The sequence below is a fragment of the Parasteatoda tepidariorum genome, chromosome 2 (assembly GCF_982258835.1).
Source record: "Parasteatoda tepidariorum strain Cologne lab strain chromosome 2, Ptep-v5.0, whole genome shotgun sequence".
In the NCBI taxonomy this organism is placed as follows: Eukaryota; Metazoa; Arthropoda; class Arachnida; order Araneae; family Theridiidae; genus Parasteatoda; species Parasteatoda tepidariorum.
In genome coordinates, this window is record NC_141756.1 from 48,021,453 (window position 1) to 48,042,083 (window position 20,631).

General features: G+C 32.6%; 1 protein-coding gene across 3 annotated transcripts in view; it reads left to right on the top strand.

Annotated features, from left to right (window-relative positions):
- The window catches only part of LOC122268225 (peroxisomal sarcosine oxidase), a 53,465-nt gene extending 33,515 nt beyond the window's left edge, over positions 1–19,950 (top strand). For all 3 annotated transcript variants that reach the window (XM_071177492.2, XM_071177490.2, XM_071177491.2), the window contains exons 4-9: positions 10,419–10,641; positions 13,938–14,126; positions 15,321–15,464; positions 15,576–15,728; positions 18,128–18,203; positions 19,748–19,950. In XM_071177492.2, the coding sequence (XP_071033593.2) occupies positions 10,419–10,641; positions 13,938–14,126; positions 15,321–15,464; positions 15,576–15,728; positions 18,128–18,203; positions 19,748–19,863 (901 nt within the window). In that variant the 3' untranslated portion in view covers positions 19,864–19,950. The remainder of the gene's footprint in view (positions 1–10,418; positions 10,642–13,937; positions 14,127–15,320; positions 15,465–15,575; positions 15,729–18,127; positions 18,204–19,747) is intronic.
- Positions 19,951–20,631: the final 681 nt, after the last annotated feature.

Genomic DNA, 20,631 nt, shown 5'->3' on the forward strand with positions numbered 1-20,631 from the left:
ACTCTAGCACAGATAACCACTACATCTCAATTGGACGATTTTCTTGAAGATGTAACTCAGAAGATTACCAATATTTGTCATAGCTCAAAAAAGAAAATATGTAAGAGCCATAAAAATAGCCCTAAATGGTGGTCGATTGACCTCTCCATACAAAGAAAGAAGCTGAGAGCAAGAAGAAGACTTTTTCAAGCTGAAAAGGATCTTCAACTTAGAATTAAGAAACAAATAGAATACAAAAAAGAAAAAGCTATCTATAAAAGAAACATTAAAAAAACGAAAAAGGAAAGACTAAAGAATTATCTTAAAAATATTACAACCCAAGAATGCTTTGGTCCTGGTTATTTGATAGCCAGAGACAGGTTTAATAGCCATCATGACTTTAAACAGATACATAAATCAGATGGAACTATCACTACCACTAAAAAAACCACAGTTGAAGCTATCCTGGAATATCATTTCCCATTGGACCAACACCCCTCCCCTTTGCTGGAACCTGAAAGTTGTAACAAAGATCAACTATTTACTAAGAATGAAATTACAGTTGTTGTTAATAGTATAAAGAACAATAAAGCTGCAGGCTCCGATAACATCCCCCCTGAAGTCATTAAATCCATATTCTACTTGGAACCAAAATGGTTCATTGAAATCCTTAACAAGTGTCATTCGCTAAATTATTTCCCTACATTATGGAAGAAAGCTAAATTAGTTCTTCTCCCTAAACCTGGAAAGGATTTACACCAACCTGAAAACTATCGTCCCATTTCTCTTCTTCCGGTTTGGGGGAAAGTGTTGGATAAATTAATAACAAATCGATTAATCTTTCACCTTGAATCTAATAACATTCTACATACAGATCAACACGGTTTTCGGAGAGGTAGATCGACTACCACAGCTATGAAGTCCTTACTTGAGAAAACTAAGAAAATAAAGGATAATGAACATCACGCACTGGGTATTTCCCTTGATATCAAAGGTGCTTTTGATAGCGTCCTATGGAACAAAATTATAGAAGAATTGAATTCCTGCAACTGCTCCTATGACTTAGTTAAGTTGATTTCAAGTTTTTTGGACAACAGAAGGATCCTGTTTGATATCCAGAATGAGAAGTTGGAGAGACCTCTAGCAAGAGGAGTCCCACAGGGTTCAAGTCTGGGACCGATCTTATGGCTACTTATAGCGAACACTCTTTTAAATATGAAAAGGGAATCTAATGAGCAAATAATCGCATACGCTGATGACTTCCTTTTACTTCTCAACGGAACATTTCTTGATAGACTTGGACCCCAAGCCACTATGATTTTGACGAAATTTGAAAACTGGGCTACGTCCCACAATCTTCAATTCAGTACCAAGAAAACTGTCGCGATTGTTTTTCCTAAAGCCAATCGGGTCTCAAGACGACCAACTATAAAACTCTGTGGGGCTAACATTGCAACGAGGGAAACCATAGATTATTTGGGATTTAGATTGCATTATCAGCTTTCCTGGTTGCCTCACCTTGACTTTATCTATAGCAAAGTTACTAAATTTCAAGCTAAACTAAATAGAATCTCTGGGGTCGACTGGGGGATTGGCCCTGATGTTCGGAAATTCATCTACCTAAACAGCACTCAGAAACTTATCTTATATGGAGCAGAAATTTGGTTTTCCCAACAGGTAAGAATCATTAATAGATTGAAAAAAATGGAAAGAACTTCTTTACTGTCTATCACTAAGGCATACAAGACTGCATCTACTGACTCTCTCCAAGTACTTGCTGGAACAATTCCTCTAGATATGGCAGTAAACATAGAAGCTCAACTTAATAATATTTTTCAACATGAAGAAGAACATATAATCTATAAACCAATACCTACACCTTATATTTATCATCCGGCTGAAGAAATTTTACTTAAATATCAACTGCATTTACCTACTTATAAAGGACTAGAATTATTTACAGATGGATCAAAAATATTAGTTAACAATGAGTTTAAGACAGGATGCGCTTTCGTGGCCTATCTGGAGGGAGAACCTGTTGAAAGAAAAACCTTTCGCATCTCTGATCACGTTTCCGTGTTTAAGGCTGAATTATGGGCCATTCTCCAGTCGATTCGTTGGCTTAAAGAACAAAGAATTACAGACAATATCTCAATTTATACGGATTCCCTGTCTAGCCTGCAAGCTTTGGAAAGCAGCAACTCTAAAGAGTATTTAGTCCACTTAATAAAACAAGAATTCACAAACAATATCGCTTTACATTGGATAAAAGCACATGCAGGCCATAAGGGCAACGAAGAAGCTGATAGGTTAGCCAAATTAGCCTGTGAGAGATCAACGGTCGACCTGTTTGAAGATCCTAGCAGGCGGACTGCAAGAAAAACTTTGGAACGCGAAAAATTGATTGAATGGCAGGAGAGATGGAGTGACAGCTTCACAAAGGGAAGGCACACATTCGAGCTCCTCCCGAAAGTTCAAACGAGGAAAATCATGGGGAATTTCTTTTTAAATCAATTCCTAACTAATCACGGCTGTCATGGACAACATCAAGCCAGGTTTTTTGGGGGAGCTCAGCTGTGCAGTACCTGTCAGCTTGTTGAGGATTGGGAACATATTTTAATCCAGTGTACAAATTTTAAGCACATTAGAGAGAAATTTTTTCATTCAAAAACCACCTACGAGTTTATAAAGCAGCATTGGTCAAACCCTAAAATAAAAAAGGGAATTGAGGAAATAATAAGAAAATTGTTTAGTAACAAGGCACCTCCCTGAATCCTGATGGCCTTTTGCTGCCTCTTGTTAGGAAAAATACACCTAAATCACGGCTTATTAACTTTCCTGTTATGGTTTGATTATTACTTGAATTTTCTCTTAAAATGTTTTTTTTTTGGAGCTTTAGTCTCATGCTTTGTCAATCTCTGCCCTTATGTGATTCCTCATTTTGAAAATTTTAATCACTTGTGTTCCTAGAGTTTTTATATATGGTATATATATGTCCTTTCTGTTTAAAAAAAATAATAATAATAATAATTACTGGAATTTGATAACTTTAGTACTGTTGTGCCAGCCATAATTATATTCTGAGTTACAAACATCCTTTATTTTCCATGTGAAATTGTTTCCTTTTATTAACTTTGCACCCCTACTGAAGATGCGACATCAATATCTCTTCTGATTGTTACTGTTTATTTTCTTTGTAGTGTTTGTTTCCTTAGTTTATTTCTAAGTAGCACCGTTTTCTGGATTTCATATTTAATATTCCACCTATTTGTTAAAACTCTAATTTGAAAATTTTGAATATGTTTGCTCATGTAATTGAACTGTTACGCTCACTTCGAACTTTCGGAGTGCCCCCGGATGCCCCCTTACGGGGGCGGGACGGGCTTAAGCTTGTTATACGATACCACTTAGAAAACAAACTAGATGAAGCCACACAAGGAAATGGAAGATATCCTGAAGGCATTATCCGCCAACTGCTACTCAGTTTTTATGTAGATAATTGTTTAGTTAGTGTTGAAACTGAGCAAGAGTTAGAACAGTTTATTGAAGTTGCCACAGAAATTATGGCTGAAAGAAAATTTGATTTAAGAGAGTGGGAGTTCACTAATCCCGCTGAATCCACTGTAAGGTCAACAAACATTCTAGGAATGATATGGGACAGACAAAGTGATACTCTTTCCATAAATATTCCTGATGTTAATGAAACAAAGAATGAAGTGATCACAAAGCGAAATATTTTATCAGCTTCACACAAAGTTTTTGATCCCATAGGGATAACCTGTCCAGTGATGATGCGTCCAAAACTTTTGTTACAAAATTTGTGGAAGTCTAAAATTGATTGGGACGCTGAAGTTGATCAAAAAACGGGCGAAGAATTTCTAAGATGGTTAAATGAGCTTGAATGTTTGAAGAATGTGAAGGTAGCAAGATGGTTGCACTGCGATAAGGGAGTTGAAAATATTTCACTTCATTTTTTTTGTGATGCAAGCAAGTATGCCTATTCGGCAGTAGTCTTTCTGCGAGTTTGTTATATGACTAATGTTTATGTACAGCTGGTACAAAGTAAAACAAGAATTGCCCCTTGTGGGAAAAAAGAGACAACAATTGCAAGATTAGAACTTCTTGGTGCCACAATATCTGCTCGTCTATCCACTGAGGTACGAAAAGAGTTTAAAACCCACAATGTGTATTTTTGGACAGATTCCACCACAGTGTTAGCTTGGTTGAAAAGAGAAGAAACGTGGGGTGTATTCGTACAGAACCGTGTTCAAGAAATTAGGAAACTGACACCAGTTCAAGCATGGAGACATGTACCTGGATCCTTGAATCCCGCGGATCGGCCAAGTAGAGGTTGTTCAGCTAAGCAATTGTGCCAGTCAAAATGGTGGGAGGGTCCCTGTTGGTTGTACCTTCCATCCCGTGAATGGCCAACTAACGACTCAGAGGAAGATGTCAATGAAGAAGAAGTGATTAGAGAAAAAAGAAGAACGATCGTATCTTCAATTGTAAATATTGAAGTTACAGAAATATGGAGCGATCATTTTTCCTCTTACAATAGAAACATCAGAGTGGTGTCATGGATTCTTCTTTTCATACATAACACATCACATGAAAATAAATTAAAAGGTAACTTGAGCTATGAAGAATTCAAAGAAGCAGAAACTCAAGTGCTCAAATCCATGCAATTAAAAGTGTTTCAAGATGAGAAGTTTCTTAACAAAATGCAAGCATTTAGAGATGAAAAGGGATTACTGCGAATAAGAACCAAACTTGTAAATAGTGATGAAACTGAAGATTTTAAATTTCCCATTCTTTTACCTGGTAATAGTTTCGCTATGAAGTTAATACGAGAAGAGCATGAGAAATCAATGCATGCTGGTTCTTCTATCGTACTTGTCAGACTTAGGGAGAAGTTTTGGATTCTTAAGGCTAAAAAGTTAGTAAAAGATGTCATTTCTAAATGCGTGACATGCAAGCGTTTCAAATCTAAACCAGTTGAAGTTCCCTTCGCTCCGCTGCCTAGAGAAAGAGTTACCTTGACAAAAGTCTTCGAGGTAAGTGGTGTAGATTATGCTGGTCCTCTCTACTTGAAGTCAAAAGGAAAAGCTTGGATCGTTTTATTTACGTGCGCCGTTTACCGAGCGGTCCATTTTGAACTGGTACAATCACTCACCACAGATGCTTATATCCAAGCCCTCAGACGATTCATTGCCAGACGAGGCCGGATTTCAATCCTTTATTCCGACAACGGCACAAATTTTGTGGGAGCCAACAGAGCATTGAAAGCATTAGATTGGGACAAAATAGCCGCATACTCAACCGCTCAGAGAATCACTTGGAAATTTATTCCACCTACCGCAGCATGGTGGGGTGGGTGGTGGGAGCGAATGGTCAGAATGCTCAAAGAACTGCTACGTCGAGTTCTAGGGAAATATACCATCGATTACGAAGAACTCTACACGATATTGGGTGACTGTGAGTCAGTAATAAATTCAAGGCCACTCACTTACATACAAGATAATCCAAATGAATTAGTACTGTTGACACCCGAAATGTTTATTCACGGTGGCGGTAACAGCGAAACACCAGATCTAGATAATGTAGACCGATCTTGCCTCATAAAACGAATAAAGTATTTACAGAAGCTACGTGAAAATCTCAGACAAAGATTCAGAAATGAATACCTTGCTCTTTTAGTCCACAAAGGGGTAAGAAGAAATAACGTTTTAGACGTTGGTGATGTTGTGATAATAGGACATGACAATGTCCGTCGCATCGATTGGCCACTTGGAGTTATTTTAGAAATTTTTCCTGGTAAAGATGGTATTCCTAGAGTTGCAAAACTGAGGACCAGTAAGGGGGAAAGGATCCGTCCATTTCAAAGGCTTTACCCATTAGAAGTGTCTACCAAAACTGATATTGAGGTCTTAAAAGCTGCTAGAAGGACTGACGATTTTGTAGAAAACAATGAAGCTTTAGAGGTGAATTATTTTCCTAAAATTAAGTCGGGAAGAATCATCAAAGTTCCTGTTCGGTTGGACTTATGAGCATTCTTTTTATTTTTAGCTCTAGTAGTTTAAAGTTCCAACTTTCGTAAAATTTTGGTTGCAAAGTTCAATAAGCCTAACTTTGCAAGGTGGGAGTATGTTAGAGATTGTAATATGTTTTTATAGTTGGTGTCACGTGACTCTGACTGCTGCTGCTTTCATTTAATTTTTATTCTTTAACTTTGGTTTTTATGTTGGCAACCTTCTTGAAATGTTTTGTGTTGATTATTTAGTGTTCGAATTAGTTAGGTTTTGTAAATATCACTAAATTGAGATTGCTTTAGAATTAATAAATGTTTATTAAGTTTTAATTTGTATCTGTTTATTCATCTGTAGAACTAGTAGTTCATTTGAATAACATTAAAAAGGCGTCCGTGAAATTTATTTGTTTGCTGCAATTTACAATTGTGTTTTGACATAATGAAGAAGAATTTTTTTTCTTTTTCAAAAATTTGGATTAGTTTCTTAGTTATCAGTCATTTTGTAAGAAAATCTATGCTTTTTCGTCTTCAAAGAGCCATATTCAAGAAAGTATTGAAAAATGCATATACTTTTCTCCACTCTTATAAATGTATGCTAATGCGAACCTTACAATTGAAATATTAATTTTCGACAACTTAAACCAATAATATACGAAGGAATTAATAATTTAATTGTAAGGTTCGCATTAGTTTACATTTATCAAAGTGAATAAAACTTTAACTTTTGTACTAAAAATGTGGCAACATATTAGATACGTAAATAGAACGCTACGCTTTGATATATTTATCGCTGTTCATAATTGTTATAATAAGTTTTTCTTCTTCTTTCCACGCTCTTTTTTTTTTTTTTTCTTAAGCGAAGACGATAAGGGAAAATTATACTTGAGGATGCCCCTTGACGAAATTGGTGCCTTATGTTTGGCGCTATTCCTGTTTGCGCGGAACACCGTGGTAACAGAAATAACGGCCAAAACATAATGATATTTCAAAAAACATTGGAAAATTTCAACAAAACATCGGATAAAGCTTGCAATGAACCCAATATAAGCAAAATTAATAAATCCAATAAAAAGGATTTTGACTCGAAGCAAAAATTAATGGAGTAGGTGCAGAAAGAAAAGGAAAAAAAAAACAACTCACTTCTTCATTAAGCTTGAATATACTCAGATTTAGGTGCACAGAATTATCTAATAACAGTTAGATACTGTCTAAATTTATCGTGAATAGAATCTGTGTACCTCCATCGTCACATAAATTCGGCGAAATATGAATCGAAAATGGCGTTTGTGGTACCGAACTGGTGATGACGTTTTTTAATAAAGTCCCTTTTTATGACTGCCCACATACCTTCGATCTTATTGACCAGAAGTAAAAGTAACCTTACCAGCCGGTATCTAACGAAGAACTAATGGACCTCTGAAATTACGTATACCGTTGAACATTAATAACGCTAAAATCTAAACCGTTGAGAATCACGATTGGGTTTCAACATCGCCCAGCTTGGCGATCAACCGCGATCACAACTTGGCGAGAATCAAGGGGCACCCTCAAATATAGTCTACCCGACGTTAATTTTTGTAGCGAAATAGAAATAGAAATTGATACCATAAAAAAATTATAGAGAAATAGATACCATAAAAAATTAATTCGTTTTCGTGTTCTTTTCATGTATTTAAAGCAACTTTTGTATGCTTTTACAATTTCTGAGGCCTTTTTTTAAGAAAAAAAAAACAAGTCTCCACCTGATAGTTATATTATAGGTTAGGTTACCATAGCAAAGTTACATCTTCAAACATCCTCAAGAGCTATAACACATCTGCAGCAGAACTGGATATGAAGACAAAATTGCAGGACAGAAACACTTTAATTGTCCACTAATCTTCAGATTTCCTTCTATGTTTTAAAAAACTTTATTTGTGGAAACCTTTAGCGTGGCGGACAGCTGGCCGCCTTAGGCGGCTAGTACATAATAATAAACGCGGCTGTGTGTGTGTCTGTAATCACAATATATCGCCACAGAAGCCTCGCCCAGACGTGAAACTCGGATTGTGTTTTGACATAATGAAGAAGTATTTTTTTTCTTTTTCAAAAATTTGGATTAGTTTCTTAGTTATCAGTCATTTTGTAAGAAAATCTATGCTTTTTCGTCTTCAAAGAGCCATATTCAAGAAACTATTGAAAAATGCATATACTTTTCTCCACTCTTATAAATGTATGCTAATGCGAACCTTACAATTGAAATATTAATTTTCGATAACTTAAACCAATAATATACGAAGGAATTAATAATTTAATTGTAAGGTTTGCATTAGTTTACATTTATCAAAGTGGTGAAAAGTTTAACTTTTGTATTAAAAATGTGACAACATATTCGATACGTAAATAGAACGCTTCGCTTTGATATATTTGTCGCTGTTCATAATTGGGTATAATATAGCCTACGTCACAGATTGTGTTGTTCCTACTAAATTTAACCCATGAACGGCATTTTCTGCGAGCCTAACTTCAAGCCACAAATAAACAAACGAAGTGTTCGATCGTTTAAATAGCTGCTCGCCAGATTTTATTGCATTATAAAGAAAAGTTATCGAAACTAAATACAACTAAATAAACAACAACAACTAAAACAAATAACAACAACTACTAATAACAATAACTAAATAAACAACAACTAAATTCCATTCGTTTAGCATTGCGTCATATGTTGTTCCTACTAAATCGAAGTAGTTGTGTTTTTTTCATATTATACCCAATTGTTATATTAAGTTTTTCTTCTTCTTTCCACGCTCTATTTTTTTTTTCTTAAGCGAAGAAGATAATTTTTGTAGCGATATAGAAATAGAAATTGATAACATAAAAAATTATATAGAAATAGAAATTGATAACATAAAAAATTATATAGAAATAGAAATTAATAACATAAAAAATTATATAGAAATAGAAATTGATACCATAAAAAATTAATTCGTTTTCGTGTTCTTTTCATGTATTTAGCATTTTAGTTTTTTTTTCTTAAGCGTTGTAGCTATATAATATATAAAATAGGAATTTAAGACAAAATTGCAGGACAGGAACACTTTAATTGTCCACTAATCTCCAGATTTCCTGCTATGTTTTAAAAAACTTTATTTCTGAAAACCTTTAGCGTGGCGGACAGAGGCGGCTAGTTTAAAATAAAGGGAAAAAATATAGTTTCGACAGTAAAAATCAAAGAAGCTTATCAAGATCTTCTCAGTTGTCTATTACTGGTGATGAATTTGATAAAATGATATTATGAACAGTGGACTATTTGACTAAATTTCCTCGAAAGACCGATAATTTTTCCTTTGTTAGACGTGCTAGAATGTTTGACTATAAACTTAACTGAGCGAATTTGCTTTTTTTGACCAAATAAAAATAAATATATATTTTAAGACAAATTTATTTTTATTTTTTATTTCAAATGCCTACACGCGTGAAAATTTCGTAAATTCAGGCAATTACAAGTCAGATTTGTTGACCACTCTTTCAGGGGCACCATATTAGGTTGGGCCAGCGTTGCTTCCACAGTAAGGACAGATAGTACAGAGAATGGAAGAACATCCATGCCACGTCCGGGATTCAAACACAGAATCTGTCTGATGCAAGGCCAGTTCCCTGACCCTTATACAGTCCAATCGTCGTTTTTTGAGATAAAATAAAAAACATTAAAAAATGTAATTAATTTTCTTAAAATTAATATTAGAAAGCTGCGCGCATTGCTCGCTCTGTTCTCCATCCCTTATCGTAGTAGCTCACTTATCATAGTATTTTATTTGAAATTCGATTTTTTCCCCAGTCAAAAACATTTTATTAATAAAACATATAATTATTATAATTTTACTATACATTTACTATGCAAAATTTTACTGATATGATAGTGGTAAAAAAATGGAAGATTGCCTAAATTTGAAAAAAAAACTGTACCTGAAAAAAAATAACAGATTATGTACAACATTAAATAAATTGTCATGTGCACATGCACGCGGCAGAGCTATAGCTAGGACAAATAGTCATTAATTAAAGAAAAAAAATTGCAATGGCACTTAAAATTGCATTAACTTTCGAACAAATAGGAATTTTGGAAAAAAAAAACTTGTGTATAGAAAAAATTTGTGTTCGAAAAAAAAAACTCGTACATAAATAAAAATAGTCTTACAGCAAGTCAAATTTCCACTCTGTTTTCGAAAAAAATCGTCATTTTGCTAACGTCAACGTTTCGAAAATGTCAATTAAAAATTGCAAAATGCTATTTATTCTTCTGAAATATACAAGTTTCAACTTAAACTTTTAAGAGAGTGTTTGCATACATATACTTATGCTTATCAAAATTTTTAAAGACAATTTTCTTTGGTATATTGTGAAAAATGAAATATCGGATTTCATTTTTTAGGACAACTGGAATCTTGTGCATGTTCAAGACTCCGGAAGAGGAACAGGCTTATCAAAGTTGTCTAAAGAATATGCAGACTTATAGCCCGGAGCATTTAGATTTGTCTGAAACAAAATCAGATTTGTTTAATAGAGTCTTGAACTACAGTGAAAAACCACACGCTCTTCTATATGACAAGAGTGGAGGTGTTCTTTTTGCACATAAATGCGTTTTGACAATTCAGGTAAATCAAACATTATAATTTGCATTTATTACTATAATTTGCATTTATATAAGGATTTTTCAAATGAAAAGTGAACAAGTCAATGAAAAAAAAATCTTTTTGGGAAATCAGGAAATAGCCATGGGCGATTTAACACAGATGACCCCTTCGTTTAAGTAGCAGTCCTTTGCTGTAGAAAGATTTTGCTTCATTCTGGATGAAGTCTTGCACAGCTTCCTTCACTTCCGCATCTGAATTTAAACATACACCCAGTAATGCTTTTATAAGTGGCCCAAAAATGTGGAAGTCACAGAGAGACAAATCTGAACTGTACGACGGGTGTTCCAACTCATCTCATTGGAAATTTTGTAAAGTCGTCTATGTTACACGGGAGAGCATTGTTACTTGCCTGAGATGTTTCTTGCGTGAGCAGACCGCGCCATTTACTTATGATTGCTTTCCGTAGTTTCGACAGAGTACTGTATTATTGTGTTGAATCGATAGTGCTCCCTTTGGGCAGGAAATCAATTTCCTTCTAGACGCAACCATGTGTAGTACGACTTTACTTTTGATCAATGTTTTCTATCACGAACAACTTACACTGTTGAACGTCATATGCTTTATATTCCTGTTCGGTGGCGCTGCTGTAGTAATTTTGATGCAATCGCACGTGTCCACTTTTAATTTGGGAAAACCTTATACATATCAACAGTGTAAAATTTTTAACCCATAATGCACAAGTTGTATTTTTTTCAATAATATTTTGTAGAAAAATATTAAATGCTGCAAAACAAACTCAATTTCCAAAAAGAATTTTGTCTAATTTTTATTGAAAATGAAAAATCAGAAAATTAATAAAAGTTTGAGACACAACGAGAAATGACTATTGAAACTTATTTTTGTGTATGATCACAAGATAATGTTTTCTTATTACTATATTTACTAACATATTTAATGAACACAAATTAGTGAAATCAATAATTAAAAAAATTATCACTTTTCCTCTGAATCCTGCAAAAAGCTACTTTTGAGTGAAACTTGAAAATAGCAACGGTTTTGTTTAGAATAAAAAACTTACTATGAGTTTTCATTCTTAAAAAAAAGGAATATTTAGAAAAAAACTTTACTGTAATAAATGGATATTAAGTATAAATAAATAAACATTTTTAATCAAACTTTTGAGATGCATTTGATAAAAAAATATTTAAAAATAATTCATTGCTAAAAACTACTCTCTAATTAAACTTGAAAATATCAACGTTTTTCATTTGAACCAAATGCTTGATACCTTTTTTTATTGATAAAAAATGAATACATGAAAATAATTCATTGTTAAAAACTACTCTTGAATTAAACTTAAAAATATCAACGGTTTCAATTTCAAAATTAAATCAAATTCATAATTTTTCTTTTTGGTAACTCGTGCTGCAGTATTTACAAACTACTTAAATTAAATTTTTTTTCAAAACTAAATAAATATCAACGGTTTCAATTTAAACCAAACGCTTAAAATGTTTTTTCTATAGATGAAAAAGGAATATTTAAAAAAATTTAACTCAGATTCATGTTAAAAGATAAATTTTGGGAACTCGTGATGCAGTTTTTAAATCAAATGGGCCATGGACCCTGATAATCTGGTGAGGCCCCTGAGTACAAGCTAATCTAGGAGCTTTTATGAACATGTGCTTTACGAAAGTGAATACTATTTATATACAACTTAAATTAAATTTTTCTTTTCAAAACTAAATAAAAAATATCCTTTTAATATCTTTTAACTATTTTTTGAAAATGACTTAAAATTTTATAATCTAAATAGCTAAGCATAATTTGGACACCTCGCGTTAATCGAGTCTAATGTAAAAAAGCTGTGTTAACGAATGTCATGATTTTGAATCACTATAAAAGTGGTTTTTATGTGAAAAGAATCTAACTGTTCGGGAGTTAGGTAAGGTTTTATGAAATTCAGATTCAGACCATAAAGGATGATTATAAATAACATTGTCAACACATTACTTCTCGGCTAATATTACGTTCAAGAGAAGGAAATAAAACTTTGTGTACAGGTATTATAAACCATGGGTTCAAGAAAAGTGTTAAAGACGGTTCCCAGTGGTCACGGGTATAGTTGCACTATAAAACATATTTGGCAACAGCAAAACACCTGATTTTTTTCATTGAAACGTGGCATTCAAAATTAAAAACTTTGAAAAGAGTTGAAACAATATTTTAGTATATAGTGTCTGCGTTAAAGCACCTCTGTACGTGTATTATACCGCAACACCAACTTTTTTCATTGAAACGTGACCTAAGAATTTAAAATCTTTGAAGAGAGTTAAAAGCATATTAAAGTATGAATAGTGGCTACGTTAAATAGCCACTATACGGAAACACCGACTTTCTTCATTGAAAAATGACCTACAAAATTAAAAACTTTGAAAGAAGTTGAAAGCATATTTTGGAATGAATGTAATAATTAATACATAATTAAGGCATAATAATTAACTCTAATTAATACATAATAAGAGTTAAAAGCATATTTTAGCATGAATAGTGGCTACGTTAAAGAGCCACTATACGAAAACACCCACTTTCTTCATTGAAAAATGACCTACAAAATTAAAATCTTTGAAGAGAGTTGAAAGCATATTTTAGTATGAATTGTGGCTACGTTAAAGAGCCACTATACGGAAACACCCACTTTTTCTCTTTGAAACGTGACCTGTAAAAATAAAAAATTTGAAGATAGTTGAAAGTATATTTTATTACGAATAGTGGCTACGATAAAGAGCCACGATACGATAGCCCCCACTTTTTCACATTGAAACATGACTTACAAAGTTAAAAAGTTGATGGAAGTTGAAAGCATATTACAGTATGAACAGTAGTTACGGTAAAGCTCCACTGCGTGGCAACACCTCCTTTTTTTCTTTGAAACGTGACCATCAAAATTAAAAACTTAAAAGGTAGTTAAAGTGATATTTTAGTATGAATGGAGGGTACACTAGAGCGTCTCCATACGTACTGCATGTACAATAATTTTTAAGTCCAAGATACTTTGTTTTAATCCAGAATCACCTAAAATATGTTTCAATAATATATTTGAACAAACTCAATATTTCTGAATTTGTTCGTAGCATTCATACAGAATTGATCAGTTGAAAGAATTCCAACATGGAAACTCTAATGCAAATTTCAATGCAAACATTCTCTTATTTATGTACGATTCGCAGAAGTTTTAATTTGAACTTTATTAAATCACGACCTACATTATTTTAATTCAATTGATTTTATCTGACCTTGCGTTATCTTTCTTTTAGGATTTGTTCATCGCAAAAGGTGGGCATTTGTGGCACAATTGCGAAGTGATGGACATTGTACCAGAAGGTAATCATATAGAAATCAATACTTCTGAGCAACGTCTCTTAGTTCCATCAGTGATTGTGTGCGCAGGTGCATGGACGAAGAAGTTGCTCGTTCCAAACCTCATGCCTGATCTACCCCTAAAGGTATCTTTATTTTAACATAAAAAATTTAAAGCACTGCGACATTTACCTGCTGTAACAAAACCTTCCTAATTATGCAACATGCATTCTCTGTAAATAACGTAAATGCATATTTTTAACCTTTCACCTTTTTATTTTTTTAATTAAATTTTTATTTATTTTATTTTATTTTTTTATCGATAAAGCGTTTAGTCTAAAGTATGGGAAAATCTGAAACTAATAGTTATAAATACTCTAATATGATTACTCTAATATGATTAAATAGAGAAGAATAAAAATTTTAAGTAATAAATCAGTTACTGAGAATTAAAATAGATGTATTTTATCTATCTACTTTAATATTTAAAATGTTACAAAATTTATATTTGAATTATGCATCTGGAATGTTTAAAAATACTGAAGTATTCAATTTGGAAAATTAAAACACGACATAGTAAAAGGAACTCATGAAAAACACTTTGCAATATAAGCTCAATACAGCTGCATTTTACTTTAGGTACTATGGTAATATGGTATAATGTCATATTAATATATTCATGTTAAAACTTCCCAAACGTAGTTGCATATTATGCTACTGCATTATGACTTAATATTACGACGACGCATATCGTCACACCGGGTATCCCAAAAAGGACCAGCTATTTAAAAAATAAACTAAAAAAAAGAAAGGAAACTCGATAGAAATTTACGGTTTGCTGCTTACTTCGTAAAAAACTAAAGAACTTATTTCCTCCTAGTTAAAAAAATAAAGTTTATAATTTATCAACAGATGGCGTTGGCAGAAGAATAAACTACAAAGCAGTTTAAGGGAAAATATAACAGACACTCATACAAATATTTCAAAATGATATGCAACTTGAAAGTTAAATTTGTCAATAGCGTCATCTGTTGACGAACTTTGTAATTAATTCTGAAACTTCGTGAGAATAAATTAACAGGTTTCCCAAGCAGAACGCAGTGAACCATACATTTCAGTTTCCTTACGTTTTTTCAAATTGATTTTCCAAAACGTTAGTCATTTCTTAGACAACCGGTATATGATTTGCTGATATTTATTAAAGTATGACTCAGTCTTATTCATGATTACCCCTAATTTGTGATGTTTTTTCCTTTCTTCCACATATTTTTGGAATTGTATTTTACATTGGTTTAATCTTTTACTGCATGAAGAGCTATGAAAATTATTTTACATTACAGCCAATATTAGTGAAAGCATATTATTGGAAGGAGAAAGAGGGTGGAGTTCATAGTTCTAAAGCTGGTTTCCCTGTAGTTATTGACATTGGAGGTGATGCAGATATCTACACTATACCTAGTATCGAATATCCTGGACTGGCAAAAGTAATAAATTTTTTGATTATAGCAGTTTTTTTTGCCATTATTAAAAACTCAGGAAGAGTGAGCATTTTTTTTTTTTTTTTTTAAAAAAAAAGAAGCTTAAAATTTTTACAGGTGTGTTATCATGGAGGACCTATGTGTGATCCAGACAAAAGAGACCAATCAGCATCATATGTGGAGTATGAACAAATTTTGAAAGATCATGTCACTAAACATTTACCTCTTTTAGAAGCAGAACCAGCTATTGTGGAGACCTGCATGTATACGGTAAATAAATTACATTGAAGCATCATATATTGTTGGAATTCTAAATTATACACTGTGTTCCATTATTACCGAACTAATACACAAGATTAGTCCAGAAATTAATGTTAGTGATATTACTATGAAACACACTTCGCGCATAACACACAACGTGCTCGGGATCGGTGAAAGGTTTGAGAAATAGCTTTAGACTGCGAGGCCGTTCAGCCATTTTTGGTCATATGGGCGGTATTTTCGTGAGACTAGTTTCCATTTCTCATGCAAAACTGTAAATCACGTTGGAGCAAAATGATTATTATAAATTTATGCATGGAATTCGGGAATTTCACAGTGAAAACTTTTCCAGCTGAATTTGTTGATAATTGTTCACCGAGTGTTCTGTTCCGAGTGAAGAGTTTCTCGAGCTTTCGTCGGTGGGATAGAAATCGACTATGTTTGGAGAAGACATAACTTGGACTTATATAAAATCCATATATACGTTTTTATGCTCATAAAAATGGACCGGATAAATTGGGTGGCTCATATATTTAGAATGATGATTCTACATTAAAAAAAATCTTTTTCATAAAACCGTTAAAAAAGTGTAGACCTAGATTGAGGTGGATGAAGTTGGTGGAAACTGACTTCCTTGTTACCTAGGAAAGAAACTAGGGTGCAGGTGTCAAAAATGTAATGCAATGGAGCAGAATTCAGGAAAAGGCACTGGTTTACTCAGGACTGTCTAACCAAATCTGATGATAATAATGTTCTACAGGTGGCAAAAAGCAGTTTTTTAGGTATCTCCTCTCGATCAAACTCAACAGTAGGAAGGGTAGCTCCGGAAAGAGACAATTGTAAAGATGCATTTATCCTCTTTATTTAATTTTCATAAATAAATTGGTGGTGCATTATTACTCTATTTGGCAGTATCTTTAGATACATGCAAAATACAAAGCCTTTCCCTAATCAAGATTTTTCGATTATCTTTTAATTTTTGTTTTGACAAAATTTTACCAAAACAGTTCTGACAGCAGCCGCTATCAAAGGTAGTTAAATAGTTATGCATATTTCTGTTTTTAGAAAAAACAGAGTAGCTTCTCTGTTTTTTCTAAATTTCTCTCTATTTTTGTACAATTTACGTCATAACAATTTTATATATCAATGAAAAATCTGCAGAAGAGAAAAGTGTATGCAAAACGAAGACACGCTTTTCGACTTTACTTACCTCACTACTCGCTTCCTGGTCAATTCAAAAGTGTCAATTTGGATCCAGGCTCCTGACAATCCTGATTTGCCAACTTCTCCTAGAAGAGACCAGGTCTCCGCACTGGTTACCAAGTACCACAAACAAAATACTACATTCTTTAGTAGTCCGAACGTACTGACAAATATCGTATTTCTCACCACTGCGCATTTTAGGAGCCTAAGCATTGTAATGTCTCTCTTATAATTCCCCACTGCGCAGTTTATGTTCATTATGACGGATTCCTAATTGATCTGTGAGGAGGTCGTCGTTCTTCTAGGAGATGTTGAAAATGCCCCATCAAACTCTTATTTATTCGCTTTAAGACTCGCATAAACGAACACCACTTCGGGACAGTTGTCAAAATAACGAGCCTTTGCAACAAGACCTGAAAGAACATTCTAGAATAAGCCTTTCTTGACGTCTGAAACTTTTATTTGAAAATAGGAATAGCCTTCTTTTAATGTCTAATATCAATCGGATATGTAAATTGTTTTTGAATGTCCCAATGAAGTTCTTTTTAGGACAAACCTAACCTTGTAATTTTTTGGAAATTATAAGAGAAAAAAAGTTTCTGGTTACGGTTTTTTTCTCATCCTCAATAATAGATATAGATATTCAATCTGTCTAAAAAAACATGATTGACAAGAGCAAGTCGACGATTGCAAAGAACCATCTTTTTTCGCTAGCTTCATTTAGATTTTTTCCCCCTTATATACTCATTGTGTTAAGAATAAATGCTTATAGTATAATTTATTTCTTACTGAGTAAGCTCAAATCCTGTTTTATTACTAAAAAAATTGTAAGTTTTTCAACATGTGTCTCATACTAGCTCCATTATTTTGAATATATCATATTTCCTTCAAACAATACCAAACCAACAAATTTTATAACAATATATTGCTCAGCATCATTCACTAAGTAACATTTTCTTTTCCTAAGTTTAAAGCGTGAAGAGTACAATTGTAAACGCATGTTTTTTTATTCAAAAGGGAAATAATATTATTATACTAATAATGCTATACTAGTAACTTCACTACACTATTCTAAATCTAATTAAAAAAATTATGTACGAAGTTTTTATTATGCAGTAAATTCTCTAAGAAAATGTGAAATAAATGAAATGCACAATGTTTCATAGATAAATAGAGTTGATTTTTAAAATGCATATGATTTACAGCTGACTCCAGATGAGGTTTTTCTCCTTGATAGAGTGCCTGGACACAAGAATATAATAATAGGATCAGGATTTTCCGGTAAGTTTAAAAGGCGCTATACCACGGGAGAAACCCTACACGGCAAATTCTTTTTCACCGCTACAAGTGATTTTAAAATTTAAAGTATAAAAAACGCGAGTTTTGGTATACCTAAAGTGAAACAGGAAAATTCGGAAAATAAACTATCAAAATACAAAGAAATCATTAGAGGATTACTTTGGATTTCACTTACCAGAAGTTCTCCTTCACTAATTTGTCTGCTTTTTGATATTTTGAAAATATCAAAATACAAACAAATTACTTTGTATTTCACTTACCAGAAGTTCTCCTGCACTAATTTGTCTGTTTTTTGATATTTTGAAAATATGAAAATACAAACAAATTACTTTGTATTTCACTTATCAGAAGTTCTCCTGCACTAATTTGTCTGCTTTTTGATATTTTGAAAATATCAAAATACAAACAAATTACTTTGTATTTCACTTAGTAGAAGTTCTCCTACACTAATTTGTCTGCGATTTGATATTTTGAAGCCAATTTTGCAACATTTAAAACTTTAAGGTTGATTTTAGGTTTATCTGAAATCACTTTTATTTAAACTTTAAATTTTAATATACCAATGGAGATGAAGCAGAATTTACGCTGAAAAATTTCTCCAGTATTTTAGCTTCCTTAAGTCATTTAAAAGCGGTAACCATGCAGTGTCTCAATTTGACTGTAATACACTCATGGAGAAAAAAATAAGCGCACCAAGAAGGAGTCGTCAAAATGAAACGAAATTTTACATACGTAATGACTACTTTGATATAAGTAAATGATTAGAAAATCAAAGAAAAACGATAATCTTTGATTTTCTAATCATTTACTTACATCAAAGTAGTCATTACACTTATGTAAAATTTCGTTTCATTTTGACGACTCCTTCTTGGTGCGCTAATTTTTTTGTCCATGAATGCATGCTAATTGATCATCAATCTTTTGCATCATACATTTTTTTTATTCTTCTGAACTACAACTAGTTTTTTTTATTATTTGTTTAAATATTTTAAGATAAGCACTTTCAGCTTGATAAACATTTCCAGTTGCGGATTCATTATAAAAAGCAAATTTATAAATCATTATGTACTAATTATATCTTTCAACTCCGGACTTTCGGGAGAAGAAATTCGAAGAAACTTCATTCACGCCATTTTGATAAATCTTTCCACGAGACATCAATAAAATTAAATAAAACCGTTAAATAATCCTAAGTGTGGAACAATAATTTATTCTGAGAAATTTTCAAATAAAGTGAATTTCAATCGAAAAATATTTCGTAAATAGTTGTTAATGGTTCGATAAAATTTAAAACTTATAAAAAATTTAATAAATTTTCCACTTAGTTTTTTCTTTAGTGAAATTATTAATTTCTCACGAATTTTTTAATGGGAAATATTAGATATTCATAGTTACCTAGCTTTTAAGTTTATTAAAAAGCTTAAAGCGTTTTCTTTCATTACATCAATAAAATAAAATTTCTGTTAAATAATCCTTTTAAAATAAATAAAATATAAAACGAATCTTTTGCTTTTTTTCATTTACAGGAACAGGTTTCAAAACTTCTCCTGCTGTAGCAAGACTTTTAAGCGAAATGGCCACTGGACAGCAAACTTTTCTGGATCTCGCTCCTTTCAGGTTAAGCAGATTTGATGACAACTGAAATAAACATTCAGAAGAATATCAAACTGTATTTGGCAATTTTGTTTCATAAAGTGAATCTGAAAATAAAATTTTTTCATTTTGAAAAGTATTCTCCTCTTTTTTTAACATTAAGAATTACATTGTAAGTGGATTCAGACAACACCGCTGCCAGATTGAAACAATAATTGAGTTAATTGGATTCAATTGTGAACTCACATGTTACTTTCGCAACAATGATGAGTAGGTTTAAAAAAACAGAGCTGTAGAGTAGGATTTTAAGTCATGGAGTCGGAATTGGAGTTATACAGAGTTTTGGGAAAAAGGAGTCAGAGTCATGGAGACAAACACGCCTACTCCTGTTTTCGTTTGACGGTTTGAATTTAAAATGAAATTAAAGTAAATTGAAACAAAGATAAACGCAGAATTGAGTTATTCATTTTATTTATAGACTATATAATATATCAATAATTATTTAGTTATTTTCTATTTTATTTTCGATATTAATAAACGAATAAAAATAAAAGAAACTAGTTTGCAAGACAATGAGATCTTGCTGGGTACACGTAGATCTAAAACACCGAATTTTGTTGGATGACGAACAAATTAAAAAGGCAAAGAAAGCCATCTACGAACTTTTTCTAAGAATGGAATTATTCTCAGAACATTTGGAGTATTCTAATCAGGACAGTCAGACAACAGAAATTGCGACTGAGTTTCTATGATCTGATATGCTATCAATTGTTTTTGTAGCATTACTCCTTTCATATATAAAAATAATAAGTTGTAA